The sequence below is a fragment of the Lepisma saccharinum genome, chromosome 1 (assembly GCF_977018435.1).
Source record: "Lepisma saccharinum chromosome 1, izLepSacc3.1, whole genome shotgun sequence".
NCBI classification, from domain to species: Eukaryota; Metazoa; Arthropoda; class Insecta; order Zygentoma; family Lepismatidae; genus Lepisma; species Lepisma saccharinum.
The window spans coordinates 48,059,878-48,077,660 of record NC_139229.1 but is presented as its reverse complement, the minus strand read 5'-3'; the positions used below and the strand labels follow the sequence as shown (position 1 = coordinate 48,077,660).

The 17,783-nt window shown below is 39.3% G+C and overlaps 1 protein-coding gene across 1 annotated transcript in view; it reads right to left on the bottom strand.

The window, feature by feature from the left end:
• Positions 1 to 17,783, bottom strand: part of LOC145991744 (atrial natriuretic peptide receptor 1) — a 390,591-nt gene that overhangs the window by 96,953 nt on the left and 275,855 nt on the right. The window contains exon 5 of the mRNA XM_083127821.1: positions 16,399 to 16,508. Coding sequence (XP_082983947.1) covers positions 16,399 to 16,508 — 110 coding nt within the window. The remainder of the gene's footprint in view (positions 1 to 16,398; positions 16,509 to 17,783) is intronic.

The following is a 17,783-nucleotide window of genomic DNA, read 5'->3' as shown; positions in this document are numbered from 1 at the left end:
TGTAGACATCAGACGATAAGAGATTAAACAATTGCAGCCTACAATTTCCCTCAATCAACTACAATTGCCATCTGAGTATGAGAAACCACTTGCATTCTAGCCGGGTTCGATTCCTGGTGGAGGCACAGTGGTTCATTTCCCACTTTAAACTGTAGGTCCACTCCCAAGTAGCCTATCTGTGCATACAAGTGAACTTAAAACAAGACAAACTTTCATTCTAATTTCAGTCACTTGTGGGAGCTGCTTAGAAGTAGTAGCGTTGCTGGCATGGTGGACTTCGGTTCTTACTTTTGCTTTTAACAGATAGATACATTTTGAATAATAGTGTAATCAAAGTAATAGATTATTTTACCGAATGACAAAGTTATAATGGAATTGTGTTATCTTCATTACAGAACAACTACCTAATCTCATTCAATTCCAGTGTTCTATCTGGTAGATAGATATATCAACCTTTGCAATGATGTAAACTTTCAGTGCAATGGCGACAAAGGTTCAATAACTATAATGTCAAACTTTAAAGGTTTCCTGACAAAATGAAAAATGAACAGATCATTTACATTCTCAATGAACATGTTGAACAAAGACTAATATTCATTTTTTCTAATTTCTTTTTTTAGCGTAGGTAAAAGGAAGTCACTTGAAAAAAGTGGGAATATAATCAAAATGTCCATCAGCTATTCATTGATTTCAAAAAAGCATATGATTCGGTAAAAAAGAGATAAATTATATAATATATTAGTAGAGTTTGGAATACCTAAGAAGCTTGTTAATATGATAAAAGTATGCACCAGTGAAACAAAGTAAAATTCGTGTGGGTATTAATGTGTCTGACAAATTTACAATTCATGATGGGTTAAAACAAGGAGATGCATTATATCCATTGCTCTTTAATTTTGCCTTAGAATATGCTGTTAGGAAGGTAAAAGAAACTAACGAAGGACTAAAATTAAATGGTGTGACTCAGTTGTTAGCATATGCAGATGATGTAGACTTATTAGGGGATGATATAAATACAATTAAGAATAATGCTAAAATACTTTTCAAAACTGCTAAAGACATAGGTTTGGAAGTTAACAAAGAGAAAACTAAATATATGCTTACAGGCCGAAACAAAGTGTTAGGTAATAATCAAAATCTAATTATTGATAACAACTCGTTTGAACTAGTTTCCAAATTGAAATACTTAGGAGTAATATTAACAAATGAAAATTATATTAAAGAGGAAATAAAAAGTAGGCTTAATTCAGGAAATGCATGTTACTTCTCTCTTCATAAATTTTTGTCTTCTAGTTTAATAACTAAGAAACTAAAAGTTAAAATATATAAAACCGTAATTTTGCCTGTAGTATTATATGGATGTGAAACTTGGTCCCTTACATTGAAAGAGGAACATGAATTGAGAGTATTTGAAAATAAGGTTCTTAGGAAAATATTTGGACCTAAAAGGGATGAGGAGACAGGTAAGTGGAGAAGGTTACATAATTTAGAACTACATAATTTGTATTCATGTCCAGATGTTATTAGACTAATTAAATCAAGAAGACTTAGGTGGGTAGGCCATGTGGCACGAATGAGAGAGGAAAGAGGAGTTTATAGGATTCTTGTTGGGAAACCTGATGGTAAGAGACCTATTGGAAGGCCAAGACCAAGATGGAGGGACAACGTTGAGATGGACCTAAAGAAAATCGGTAGGGATGGAAAAGAGTATATAGATCTTGCTCAAGATAGGGACAGATGGAAGGCCTGTGTTGCTGCAGCCATGAACCTTCGGGTTTAAGAAAGCCAGAGAGTTAGTTAGTTAGTTAGTTAGTTAGTTTAAAAGGAAGTAGCTAAAAATGAGTAAATAAAAAAAATATTACGTGGCAGAGTGGTTAGCACAGCGCGCTACGACGCCAGGGGTCCCGGTTTCGAATCCCGACCTGCGCATGACTGTTCTCTGTGAGTGTCCCTTCATCAGTTTCAGCATTCGTCGCTCATGCTCATCTTCGCTTTCTGAACCGCCAGGTGTACAGCACGTGGCGTTGCGTTTCGCGTCCGAATTCCAGGAACAGGCAACTTACGGTTACCTGACCAAGTAGCGTTTCGTCCGAGGGCTACCATTCTAATAGTGTTTAATGAAGCAAACTCTTGCTAACACTCTTAAATGCTCCATCCAAGAAAATATTTTTTGTTGTTTTAATATTTCTTTCCCTCTGGAAATTGCAAATCTCACCTTCATAGTTGTCAGATAGTAAGAAAGTGTTGCCATCTGCCATGACTAAAATTTCTAGATCCAAGTTCATTTCCTCTCGACGATTTGTTTTGATTTGATTTGTTGTTTTAAGTTCACTTTATGCACATTAAGGCTAATCGGGATTGGACCTACAGTTTAAAGTAGGATCCGAACCACTTGTGCCTCCACCGGGTATCGAACCCGGTACCTCTCTCTCGACAATTTGTATGAGTCTGCACTCCCTGTGCTGCACTCCGCTGTCTATGCAATGTAGTTTTAAAAGTTGTAAACCGAGGTATACTAGTCACCAATTCCATCGCTGCCAGTGGTTAGTCAAGGTGTGACTCATCATCAGCCAGGCTCGGACGAAACGCAACTCATTAAACCGTCGCAGACGAACTGTAGCATTTTTCTAGAAATTTCGCTTTCGGACGAAACGCTACTGAACCGTACAGCAGTCCCAATGCCTGATCCAAGTTGCACAGCTGCTTTCGGAGCCCTTGGTTTGGGAAGGGGCTGGGGATGAGGAAAGGGTCTTGATTTTTTATACTGAAGCTCGTTCATTTCGTTCTCCTATTTATCTTGGTTGAATTTTCTGAGATACGGAATCTACCTCATTTTGCTTTTCATTACGTTTTATTGCGTCACCCACGGTACGCTTACATGTACTTAACATTTTCAATTTCCCTGTACCCTTTGGTTAGGTACGGTAAAAATAAATAGCTGCCGTTCGTCAAATGTTGTATTTTTGTTTTGGTTACCGATTTTTCTCTTACTTCAGTCAGGGAGCAATGCAGCTACTGGTAACAAATGTAGTCAGGAAGTAGCATCAATTGTTCCTTCTCCGCACTGTAGTTGACCAGTAAAAAAAAACTATGTAAAGCCTCGTTTCTATTACCACAAATTTGCCGCGCAACATGACGCGCGGCATTCGACGCTGCATGTGCCAAGCATTTGTTGGAATGGAAGCTGTCTGCAACATGCCGCGGCGCAAGTGCCGGGGACAAAATTGCCCCAAACGATTAAGACGCACAACATGCGCCGCGGACAATGGAAACAGCCTGCAGCAAGTTCCTGGGGCATGCGCACTAGAGTAGAAACAGACGACGCGACTACCATCTGTGGTCCAACAAGATTTAATAACAATGCAAAATCACTTACAGTCATTCTTACAAAGTTTTCGTATCCACTTTGAAGACGTAAGTCTCTCATCAACGAGTTATACGCTCCTTCCGAATTTCTTTTCGCTAGAAAACTTCTAATCCACCATCTAGGTCGTTTTCGCCTCTTTTTTTTTTTTTTTTACAAGTTCATGGTACGCGCCTGCCATAACCACAAAACCCGCCATAGTTGTATTGTTCATCTTTACACAAGTTAAATCACTACCAAATTATTACAATACAAGAGAAGAAACACTGACTACTCTAAAGCACAATGGAACAACGCTACACTCAAGTCCTGCACTCCGGTGTTGTTGCGGGCGTATTTTGCAGAAGTAGTTTTGAATTGGAAGCAGTGCACTAAATGGCGCGCAACATGCGCCGGCACATGTTACGCGTCATGGGTCTGGAACTTGTCAGAATGGAAACTTAGCTTAACAGAAACTGAAGGCTTTCACGATTTGTCTGAATATTAAAGTGATCTCTTTTTTCACACCCAAACATAAATAACTATTTTCAGATTTGAAAACGTAACAGGGGTGTAAGGGGTGACCTTCCACGTATTACATTCAATCCTCAACTTCATTCCACGTAGTACACCCTGAACTGCTCTTTGCAGACTAACGAGACTCTGGCGATTGGCCGTATGGCCAGTATAATTCTGTGTGTTCTCCTGCTTTCTGTCATATGTGCTGAGTGCCTCTTTACAGCCTCAGCTTTTAACCTAAGTCAGAATATTTTAATATTTCATTTATGCGACATTACAGTTATATTATTTGTTATGGTAAGGGGCTGCACCCCGTATAACGTGGCGGGTGCAAAATAGCCTAAGTGCTGACGCACCCAAAATTTAAAAAAAAAGTTACATATAACTTTAAGAAATGCGTATAAATATTTCACCATCGTTTATATTTATGTACATGTTGTTAATTATCAAATATTGTGAAGAAATGCAGCAAAATGCTACGTATTTGATTACTAATGTGAGCCACTGTATATGTTATGTTTTTATTTCATGAACGATGTATGGTCAAACATTACTTTGCAGAGCTCCGTGGCGAAGTGGTTAGCACAGTGCAATACGACGCCACAGGTCCCGAGTTCGGATCCCAACCTGTGCATTATTTTCTTTGTGATGTCCTTTCATCAATTTTCTCATTTCATCGCCCATCCTCGTCTTCGCGATTAGCCAAAAGTGGCATAAAACCAAAGTTAAATATAACAAATCAAAATCAAACAGTACTTGGCATGACAAGAATGGATAGGTTATTTTGAAGCTGCTGTTATTAAAAGCAAATTGTATATAGCTTTCCTAGACAGAAGTTTCACACACAGAAACTGATTGATTGGATAACGGCTGTGGATTCCTACTCGAGCAGAAAATATATATATTTCCATTTATTACTTACAACAATAGCAGACTGATTTCCTGCTAAATCAAAGAAAACTTGCATTCACAGTTACAAATTGACGTGTTGAATGAACTTAACTACAGATTTCTCTCACTCCAATTCTGATTAATCGAACAACACACCACAACGTCGGTCATTATATATTTCCAACTTACCCTCGAGTTCCTCAACTAAAAATAAATTGACTGCGAGACAAAAACTCCTCTCCGATAACACATTATATGCAGAGTATACGTAAGTTCAAATTCCATCATAATAATAATTTGAATTCTTCAAGTAGTAGCTACAAATATAATTTTTCATACATATTTTCTTAGCAAAATATGAAGTTCCTCACTTCACAAGGATAACATATACACAGTATTTCACAAGAGTTTTTAGTTCGAGCTAATCGTAGGCCTAATATGAATATAAACGTCACTTCATTACTTAGTTAAAAAAAAGTGCCAGGCAATCACAATTCGAGGGTATGCCTGAAATTATTTGTAGTATCTCATGTATCAAGGGGGCTTTTTAAGTAAAATGAAGGATACATACCACATGCTTTGGTCAATTCAGAGTAGTAGAAACGTAATTATACTGCATGTTGCAACTGAAACCGTAGCCTCGAAGGCCGAAGTCGTTCAGTGATCCACTCATACACTCGGTACCAAACATTTCAAGTTCGAGTAGACATCTGGGCATGGCTGTATTTTTTTGTAAGCATCCCTTCATAGATTTAATATGATCATCATTCATCTTCATCGTCACGATTATCTACAAGTGGCAGAAAAGCGATATAAAATATGAATAATACAAAAGTATAACAAACAAAAGAGGATAAAAGGATGAACTGAGTTTGAGTTAATGATAGGAAGTTTTATAAAATTACTGTTTCTTGAATAATCTTGTCCTTTGTTCCGATTGTATTTCTCAGTCACACGTTGGTCAATGTCCATGTCGACTGTCGTTCTTGCGTTCTTGAAAATTACTTTCTTGTCTGTCTATGCCCTTCTTTCAAACGTGGTAGGTAGGCGGGCGTTCTGCCTGTTTCTACACCAAAAAGTTTAATGCACCTCCTGTCCAAGAAGACAAGAATTACTGAAAGTAATTTTCAAAATTGTAAGCGGATGAGGGCCCTTGTAAATGATAAAATATGCTGTCCTTTTAGTTCTTAGTTTTGAGAATCACTTTCCATACAATTCTTGACTTCTTGAGAGTTAAATGGCCCTGTCTAGCTACAGACCAGTTGCACAAACGCCGTTTCGTTTGTTTCGTACAGACGGAATCAAATGAAACGTACTTCCCTTTTCCTACCAACTCAGAAGTGAGTTGGAAACTCTTCATTGCTCCTGTATAGATAAGAAAGTGGGGGAGGGCAGTAGCAGACAAGGCCAGCACGCAAACTTCTTTCCAGCAAGCTTTCTGTTGGAGTCTTGGCAGTTTGTGGAAGAATTTTGTGTTCCTACCCCCCCCCCCCCCTGCCTCTCTCTCTCTCTCTCTCTCTCTCTCTCTCTCTCTTTCTCTCTCTCTCTCTTTGGATTGAAAAACAGGGTGCGACGCTTATGCGATGAAATACGGTAATATATAACGATGAAGCTTTATTTGAAGATGATAATTAGGGAAAGGAACTTTAGGTAAATAAATGTTTTTTCTGCGATAAGATAGAGATCCTCATTTTTGCCAAAATTCTGATCATAGCCTTATATGTCAACACAGCAAATTTTATTTTACATAAAAACACATATTTTCCAGTTTTCCGTATGTAAATACATATTTTGCGAATTTTCATTTTAAATACATAAAATCGCTCATTGACTTCATCTACCTCGAAATCCTCGAAGGAAAAATGTTTATTCTCCGCACCTCTTTCATATCGAGTGTGCTAGGTTTGTTTTGTCTTTGAACAACCTCGCTGGCAGACTTCTGGCACCTCGCGTACGATCATATTGGGAGAAAATAGCTGTAAGTAGCTGGGGCTGGCTACACGTAACGATAGCAAGGCTTTTTAATGAAGCAATGCAGCTATTGTGGCCAGAAGACATAAAATTTGACAATGTTCTTCTCTTGACAGATGCTGCAGCTTACATGCAGTAGGCCTTGCCGTTAGCTACTCCAAAATGGTGCACGTTAAATGTGTGGCTCATGCGTTGCATAGAATATGTGAAAAGATAAGTGCTCTTTATCACAATGTCGATAAACTGGTTTCAAATGGGAAGAAAGTTAGATCAAGTCGCCTAGAAGAATATACATTTTTAAACAAAAATGTCCTGAGGTTCCCCTTCCCCCTACACCTGTAGTTACGCATAGTGTTGTCCACGGGACGAGACGGGACAGGCTTTTAAAAATTCGAGACGAGACGAGATTGACCATGTGTCATAAGACAAACGAATATTTTCGAGACGAGACAGCATTTCCACGAGGCTCCACGAGACGAGACAGGCCAAAGTCTCGTCTCGTGGGCAACACTAGTTACGCAATGGGGCACTTGGTTGGATGCAGATGTTATGCCCAGAACTTTGAAAAAATTGTATCTGTTGTAAATGATCTCGACAAAGAAGAATTCTGCAAGAACTGTTGATGGAGCCCTCCTTAAAAGTCGAATTGGCATACATCTCAACAAACCTGTCCATTCCTTCTAATTCCATATGAAAGCTTGAATCGTCCGCGAACACTTGGTTGAGATCATATGTCCACCTAACTTGTACAGAATTTTTTGGGAAAAACCAAGGTTTTCAAACTTTGTGCCAAATTGCACGTGTTTTGGAAAGTGAAGTAGAGGAAGAGGAAGCTTTGGAAAACTTCAGCGTTAGTGACATTTCGTGCTTCAAATATGCAAGAACTGTTTCTTGTGACGCGGAGCGATCTTTCTCACAATATAAGATGCTTTTTAGAGATAATCGTCACAGATTTACAATGGAGAATTTGGAAAAAACTATGGGGATCCACTGCAACTCTTCCAAAAAAAATAGTTCGCTAAGAGGTAATCATTTAGAAACTAATTTCAGGTGTTTAAAATGCATGTTATAGTTTGTTTTTGTTACCAAATGTTTTTATTTTTGTCACATATTTTCCTGTTTTTTTCACATATTTTCAACATTTATGACACATAAAAAATAAATATTTCTGAGTTTTTTTAGCACATAAAGTTCCGTTCTCTAATGATAATAATAATAATAACCCGTGGCGCAACAGTCCGTGAGGGCCAGGTCCTACCTACCGACTGCCGGCCTCACTTCCACCTGCCGAGGTGGGAATTATGGGGTGACGTGTGGTCAGCAAGACAGCCTTCAGTCGTTGTAGGTTTCCGTGACCGCGTCACGCTACTCATTTGTAGCTCCCCAATTTCCTCACGACGGTGGATGGCCACCGGTCCCATACACAAGACCAGGTGTCCCGGGTTTGAATCCCGGCCTGGGCATGGATGTTTCTGAGTGTCCATTCATAAATTTCATTATATCATCACTCTTCCCCATCTTCGCAAATTAGCCAAAAGTGGCACAAAAAGCGAAGTGAAATAAAAGCAAATCAATCAATCAATTGTTAGGGCAGAACCATATATCACACAATACAGGTGAAATTGTTGTTGGTTGACGTGAATTTTTAATATTCTTAACTCTTAAAATGCTCTAATATCAGGTTTTCTGTTGCAATTATTATTTCAATTTTGAGGGTCTCCATGACCGAGTGCTTTGTATACTGCTCTATGAAACCGGAGACCCTATGTTCTATTGATTGATTGATTTGCTTTATTTTAATTCACTTCTGGTGCCACTTTTGGCTAAACGCGACGATGAGGATGGTGGACGAAATGATGAAATTAATGAAGCGACACTCACAATGAACACCGAATGAACACAATGCCAAGGCCGGTCATTAAGCAAACTGTGCTAACCACTCTACCACGGAGGCCGGAATCCTTTTTAATGTATAGGAAAAATCGTTCTTTGACATCGAACTAAGAACAGTTAATATGCGTCACCTCGGAGTTATTATATTTTAAATTTCGAACAATCAATTGAGATTTATTCCTCACCATTGTTTTGCCTACTTCAAAACTTCCACACAATAAGATCAATTACACTAAGGACAACAGCGTTAGAGTCTATGGTTTAAGGAATGATTAAGCACACGATGATGACGGAAAATAATTTACATGATTATAGTGATGCATTACGTCAGTGAAACATTAATTTTCGGTCATGGTGATAAATTGAAAAACGCAGGAACACAATAACCGATTTTGTTTTCGCTTTTCTTCCACTTTTGGGTAATGAAAGGTGTGTTAAGATGAAAGTTGTGAAAGGACAACTACAAACGTAGATGGATAGGACACAGTCCAAATCCCCACAGACCATTATACTGACCTTATATCTAGACGCCAGATCCTCGTTAGTGTGCAAAATGCACTCCATGGTCACAATGACGAAAGCATTCGTAGAATTTATTTGTATATTTTGTTTTTATTATTATTTATTATTATTTTCGAAAAACGCGAGCCAAACTATTGCGCATTATGTGATATGCTCATTACTTCTCAGGAACACTCGCGGCCTTCAGCAAGTTTTATCCTTAAACAAAATTGCGCGTTAGGATGTTAACAGACACTTCCAAGACAATATCCAAAAAATAGTCACATACGCGAAATGTAAAACATTTTTATTTTCTCGTTTCTACTACATCCCTGGGGAGTAAAAACGGCTGGAGCGTGATGTTGATCATTGACCTCCAAAATGGCCGAACTCGAGAATATGCGGCGCCCTACTGCCACATCCCCTAAATGTGCCTTCATGGCACGGTTCTATACGGACGACGAACTTTACCTTACCTTTACTACTACTAACTGCCCGACCCTGTGGCCGAGTGGTTAGCACATCGCGCTGCGACGCCAAGGGTCCCGGGTTCGAATCCCGGTCGGGCTTGGTTGTTTCTGAATGTCCATTCATCAATTTCATCATTTCATCACTCATCCCCATCTTCGCAAATTAGCCAAGAGGCACAAAACGCGAAGTAAAATAAACTAAATCAATCAATCAATACTACTACTTCATGCCATGAATTTTTGTATTTTTTATCCTTCATTATGTCTCCATTGATAACCTGGTTCATACCCAGTCACAACAGCAATTAGTCAATGCAATGAAATACGTCAAACTTAAAATGAAACAGGTGTCGGCGCGCGCGCGCACACACACACACGCATACACACAGAAACACAAGGAGAATGAGAGACAGGGAGAGAAGGGCGGGGTGATAGGAACACAAAACCTTCCACAAACTGCCAAGGCTCCAACATAAAGCTTGCTGGAAAGAAGTTTGCGTGCTGGCCTTGTCTGCTACTGCCCTCCCCCACTTTCTTATCTATACAGGAGCAATGAAGAGTTTCCAACTCGCTTCTGAGTTGGTAGGAAAAGGGAAGTACATTTTATTTGATCCCGTCTGTACAACAATTCCATCTAACATTTCGTTTCTACGTATTTTCTACTTGCCAAAAGTGCCTTTCATATCGCCCCAAGGCGTTGTCTACTCGGATGCTTCGTGATCGAAGGTCACGTGTACAAAGTTTCAGGATTCAGCTTTTCCGATTTTGCGTGGTGCTGCTGCTATCAGTTCGGTTCGCCTTCTCAAGGTCGCGCAACAAGCAATTATTTTTCGTCTTCCGATAGGAGAAAGCTTGCCTCTCGCTTAGGTGGACGAACGCGTGGCACGGATGATTTTTTGGCCCGACCATGGTTGGTCCTTTATGTTTCGTCCTTCAGCAACTTAATCTAAGCACGAATTATTCTCATCGCCAAACAACTGTATTTTTTAAAAAAAATAATGATGTAACACATGTAAACAGAGAGAGAGAGAGAGAGAGAGAGAGAGAGAGAGGAGAGAGAGAGAGAGAGAGAGAGAGAGAGAGAGAGAGAGAGAGAGAGATAAACGTTTTCCCTCAACAAATGTTTGCTTTGCTATCGTATAAAGTGAACGTGCATGTTAAAATTCATCTTGCATAAATAATCAAATTAGAACAAATTCACATAAAGCGATTAAGTATGCAGAAAATAAATATATTTGTGATAAATACATAGTTCATAGGTAAATTCCAATAACCAGAACTTTAGTCACGCCGAATCTTGTTTACGGATGTTTTCAAACGTTTTGTTTTACAATTTAATTTTTCACTGACATCCAAAACGAAAATACGTATTATAACTTAGTGACTTTCAAGGGGTCAAAGTACTGTAATGTTAGTATGCTGCCGATCATAATTATGAGGCTTCTTCGAAAACGCCTTCGATAACGGTATTTGCTATTCGTAACGGACATGTGTATCACTTTTTGGAAACAGACTTTTGTGGAGGAAAAGAACTGTAACGTTACAAAAGTAACGAGCACAATTATACAAGAGACCTATGTTATTCTCTCCGGAACACGGCATCGGACACGGTATTGCACATCGGAACGTCTGTACGATACCAGCTATAAATAACGTTGTTGCTTTGAAAAAAGGAGTGTAACGTTTTTACAGTCGTGACCTCAATTAAGTTACTGGTTAATTGTAACGTTACTATCACTTTCCACATACACTAAAGTTACTAGTCAATACGTGACGAACCTCTTTCTTACCCCGTAACGTTACTGGTTGCCGGCAATAGATGTAACGTTAAAGTGTCACGTGAAGACCTACTCCTTTAGCGATCAGTTATGGTTCGGTACAGTTATGCACACCTGTAACGTAATGTTCATATACCTGAGGTAACGTTTCTGTTCACGAAAAAGTTATTCTGTTTCTGGTTGTAACGTAACGGAAACCGTAATTGAAAATACCGTCCCATTTCGTTACGTTACGACTCCCTGTTTGCAACTGGGACGAGTACACCTCGGATGTGATGGTTTTGCCATGCTATAGCAATTCAAAGTGCACAACACCAGAGCTGGTCCACCAAACACAGAGCAGTACCTTCTGTTGATGAATGTTTTCTTTGGGGGTCAATGCACAGAACCAGGGGACGACCAATGATGTTTTCTTTTGCGGTTACTGTATAACACCCATTTCTCGTCACATGTCAATACCTGGTCCAGGAATGGGGCTTTCTTGTGGCGTGACAGCAATGATGCTCAAATGGTGAGCCCCTGGCGTTTGTTTTCCTCGGACAAAACGTGAGGAACCCACTTACTGAGCTTCCAAGTCTTCCCAAGGTTGTGCAGATGCAATCGAATGGTTTCCTCCGACACTCCAAACCCTTGTGCAAGTTCTTTACACGTTTGCTGTGGATCACGGTCGATGATCTCCTTCAGCAGGGCTTCGTCGATAGTGGCGGGGCGTCCAGCTCGAGGCTTGTTCTGGAGGCTCTCATCGCCCGATGCAAAGCGACTGAACCACTTTCACGCTGTGCGCTTACTCACTGATGCCTCTCCAAACGCGGAGCATATCTTTCGAGCAGCGGCTGCAGCATTGCTGCCCAATTTGAACTCATACAGTAAACACGGCCGTAAAACGTCCTTTGACACTGACATGAGATACTGTCAATAATTAAGTTTTTTAATTATTATTACATAACACTTGCTTTCTGCCTCCACTTACTATTTCCAAACCTATATCCTATACTGCTTTTAACATTTATTCATAACTGTGTCTTTTAGCAAGTCAACAATGTGTTACAGTTACACTCATTAACCGTTAGTAGAACCTCCCCGATGGAGTAGTGGTGCCGCCGAAACAAGAGGAAATCGTTTCGATTCCACTTTAATCTGTAGGCCCAGTCCCGATTAGGTTATCTGAGCATAACATGGACTTAGAATACACTTTACATTAACCATTAGTTCATTAAATTATTAATTATATTTGTAGCAAAGTATAATATTTAATTAATTTCTTAATAAAATTTCTAAGTGGTATTAGGATCACAGACTTTGAAGAAAAATATCAAGGAAACAGATGTAGCTTCTCTGTACTCGAATATGCTCTTTAAAAACTCAACATCCGTTTATGGAGTGTAGTGTGTCTGCTAATAAGGTGCTCCAATAAAATTCGTTAAAACTAATATCTTATATATCTAAAGATATTTATCCTGCGTGTCAATTTATTTCCCATTAACAATCTACGCACAACATCTATTTACTGTCTAGAAAAAATAAAATAAACATAATTTGATTTTACGAACAAAATATACCTACCTATGCGGAAGGAAACAAGCATTTACATTTATTTTCAGTGTAAACTACTTTACGTTTTTTAAGTCAATGATGTTCAAGTTTGTAATGTATCCGTTTCTAAGTTAATGCACTGCAATTGATTCTCTGATACGCAACAGCTGCATTAGTTTCTATGACAACAGAGAATCATAATTAGATATCTCATATCTGTTTCAAGGACAATGAACGAATATAATAGGCTAATCGGGACGGTCCACTTCTCTCTGTCTCCACATTAATGACCTACAGTTGGATATCCGGTACCCTACAACTATGTCTCTTGCAAGAATAGAGAAATTCTGCAGTTTGGTATTCGGTGCTCTATTAAGTACGTCTGTCTCAAGGTTAATGAAAATCTGCAGTTTGGTATTCAGTGCTCTATTAGGTACGTCTGCTTCAAGGTTAATTAAGATTTGTAGTTTGGTATTCGGTGCACTATTAAGTACGTCTGTTTCAAGGTTAATGAAGATCTGCAGTTCGGTATTCGGTGCCCTATTAAGTACGTCTGTTTCAAGGTTAATGAAGATCTGCAGTTTGGTATTAGGTGCACTATTAAGTACGTCTGTTTCAAAGTTAATGAAAATCTGTAGTTTGGTATTCGGTGCACTATTAAGTACGTCTGTTTGAAGATCTGCAGTTTGGTATTCGGTGCACTATTAAGTAGTCTGTTTCAAGGTTAATGAAAATCTGCAGTTTGATAACAGGAGTACTTTACCTACTTTGTTTCAAGATTAATGAAGGTCTGGATTTTACTATCCATGGCATTTTGCTTACGCCTGCTTCAACGATATTGAAAATATTGGTATTTTTATATATGTATGTTCGTCTGTTTCGAGGTTTAAGTAACATCGATGTGTGGACAAACTGATTCATTCTTAATTGGAAACCTTATACTCAGATAGGCTAATCTGGAAATAGAATGAAGCTCCAGTTTAAAGTGGGATCTCTTCACAATGTACTGACACAGAAAATATAATCGATAGCAATCGTGGAGGCTCAAATAGTAACATTAAGATTATGATGAAAATTTTAAAAAGTTGATGTTAGAACTGTAGTTATTGACTCTACTTTTCTGAATCATCAGTGCCATTTTTTTTTAATATTTAATCTCTTGACATAACATAATTTGTGTTTTCATTAAAATAAAAACAACGTAACGACTGAAAGACTCATTAACTGTGTGCCTAAATATTATAATCACATCAAACTGTTAGCGATAAGCTCATTCTACAGGGTGGATCAATAAGTCACTTAACACCTCCAGTACAAGGTCACTGCGGCATGGAACGTGAAAATGGCGATGACCAATCGTTGCCTGGCCAAGGGGGAACCACATTGACGTCACCTGCATGGTCAACAGCCATCTTGAAATCAACTTCAGAAATTTAAATTGGAAGGGGGTCGTGCGACATATCAAAATGGGCTAGAATTTCACCAGGAAAACAACTGTGACATTTGTTTTCACCTAACTTTAATTATTGCAGAGTTAACAATACCACAAAGTTATGGCTCAATAAGTCACTTAACACCCCCAGTACAAGGCCACTGCGGCATGGAACGTGAAAATGGCGATGACCAATCGTTTCCTGGCCAAGGGGGAACCACATTGACGTCACCCGCATGGTCGGCAGCCGTCTTGAAATCAACATCAGAAATTTAAATGGGAAGGGGGTCGTGTGAAATATCAAAATGGGCTAGAATTTCACCAGGAAAACAACTGTGACATTTATTTTCACCTAACTTTAAATTTAAGGGCGATTCCCGCATAGGAGAGTAACACGTCCCTTCCTTTTTGCTTAAATGTTTATTGTTGACATTGGAATTACGATTGTGTTTTGTCTTTACATAAAAGTTTAAAAGAGTGATGATCTGAATTGATCGTGTCAAGAGTAGCACATTTCCTTTTTCACTGATCTGAACGAAAATGCCACTAACACGTGAGGAACGGATTGCCATCATATTGATGTCAGGTTAGAGAAGTACGCGTGACATTGCCTCAGACTTCAATAACCGCAATCCTGCAAGACAACCGGTGTCACATGTGGCAGTCAGCCAGTTGCTGGCAAAGTTTCAAGATTCTGGATCTGTGGACGACAAGCCGCGACATGGACGTCCGAAAACAGCCAAGGATGAGGGTACTGCTGTAGCGGTATTGGCGTCATTTGCAAAGTCCCCAACCGTAGCACATGGAGACTGGCGCTGGAAAGCGGTGTCAGTAGGGGTTCAATTTAAAGGATTGTACGTGATCACCACTGGTATCCGTATAAGATACAGCTGCAGCAGCACCTTAGTGAGGACGATCCAGACATGCGTTTGCAGTTTTGTGAGTGGGCTACAGCACAACTGTAACGTGACCCTGCCGTCGGTAGAAGATTCTGTTCAGTGATGAGGCTAATTTTTGTGTGTCGGGGTAGGTGAATAAGCAAAATCTGCGGTACTGGTCACCCGAAAATCCACATTGGACAGATCCCTGCAAGGTGACGGGAGGCGGGAAGCTAATGGTGTGGTGTGGTACTTGGGGTTCCCGATTTGTTGGTCCATTTTTCATTGAGGGCAACTTAAATGCAGAGGGCTACTTGCTTCTGCTACGGGAGCAGATCTTACCATACTTACTGTCCGAGGATGGGAGCTATCCTGAATGGTTACAGCAAGATGGTGCTCCACCGCACTATGGGATGATAGTTCGTCAGTACCTGGATCAACAATTCCCTCACCACTTGATTGGTCGCCGAGGGACTGTGGAATGGCCTGCATGCTCACCTGACCTGACACCATTGGACTTTTACCTCTGGGGACACCTGAAAGCCATGGTGTATGCTATGAAAATCAGGGACCTGGTCCATTTGCACATACGCATTGTGAAGGACTGTACTGCAATAAATCCTGAGGTTCTTCAGAATGTGGTAAGGTCATGGGAGAGACGATTACACGTGTGTGTTGCGTAAGAGGGACGTCATATTGAGCATGTGTTATAACTTTGTGGTATTGTTAACTCTGCAACAAATAAAGTTAGGTTAAAAAAAATGTCACAGTTGTTTTCCTGGTGAAATTCTAGCCGATTCTGATAATCGCACGACCCCCTTCCCATTTAAATTTCTGAAGTTGATTTCAAGATGGCTGCCGACCATGCGGGTGACGTCAATGTGGTCCCCCCTTGGCCAGGCAACGATTGGTCATCGCCATTTTCACGTTCCATGCCGCAGTGGTCTTGTACTGCGGGTGTTAAGTGACTTATTGAGCCAACCTGTAGTTGCATAAAACCTCGATTTTCAAATCGCACTGTTTCTACTCAGTTTCAAATGTCTTATGCTGTACTCACGAAATTAAAAACAACATAGGAAATCTAATATCAATTTGCAGGGATTATCAGAAACATATGTGGCGCTGGTATACGTAAATGAAAAAAACATAATAGTAATTTGATATCCATAACGCAACAATCGATACTAACCTGGAATATTTCAACGTCTATGAAGGTCCAGTCGCCTTTTGTCATTCCCATGGAATGAGCTGTTAGCATGAAGTTTCTGACCAAAGGCCCCCGGACACAGAGAATTACAACTGCGAAAGGAAAAAGATAAAAACAATGAAATTCTAGAAGATTAATACAACTGAGTTAGTATTACTCCATAGTTATACGTAATACGAAATATTTTAAGTCAAAAATAGAAATTTACATCTTAAGAATTGTTGACTTTTACCTCAAATATAGGATGAGGAAATACACTGCTGGACAAAATAAACCGGACACTTGCATTTTTTGTGATAACGCAATCGGTCGATAGAAGCTCTGATTCGAAGGCTAACTAAATGTTGCAGAAACTGAATTAAGTAGGAATGCACAAACAAAGTCCAAGCCTATGAATGATGCATATGATACTACATGATCTGCCAAACGTAGTGTAATATACCTGCGAGTTGTCATTGCAATTCTGATGTCAAATATTAAGGTGTCCGGTTTTCTTTGTCCAGCAGTATAAATGAAAGAAAGATTAGCTACCATCCAGTAATGTAGTTGCAAATTTGCAAGTAAGCAAATATTATTTTTTTTACATAAGAAAAAATACAAATGATGTAAATTATTGCGGTACTTTAGAGTATGTGTATGTACATGTATGTATGTATAGGGTTACAAGGTGTCGCAAAACAACTTCAACAACGTTTGGGTGCTGGTAGATATCATAAAAACAAGTACTTATAAACAATACCTCAAATGCGCTTACTTTCTGCGCTACAAGCGCTTACAATGTAACCTGTATGTATGCAACCCAACACAGCAAACTAAAGCTCTGACATAACTTCTAGGAACGCGCGGCAGGGTTGCCATTAGCTTTCCTTGGCAGTGTTATCGGAGCAAAATACAAACGAGGAATGATACTAGCGATGTTGTAAGAAGTATTGACAGTACTTACAAACTTACTAAGACAAAGGATTTCCAATAAATGAAGACTGAGTGTTGATTCTAAAAAGCCTCCATCGTGTTTCTACTGTCATACAATGTCAAAAATCCCAAGAGAGGATTGCGACAGATGTTGATGAAATCGAAGAACGAGCAAATGATAACATAATGTGCTCGCGTTTCGTTTCGAACACGAAAATTGTACCTTGGCATGTAGCGTAATTTGTAATCGAGTCCTTAACATAATACGGGAGCAAGCCCCGTAGTAAAACAAATTAATGATGATAGCTCTTGCAATAAAATGAATAACGTCGTTTAAGCATTAGTTAAATCAGAATGAAACTAAGAAAGGGATCAACTTCTTATTAAGAGCTAATTCCATACTTATGTCAACATCATCCTGTTTAACAAAACATCTTATTCACACGCAAGTAAAG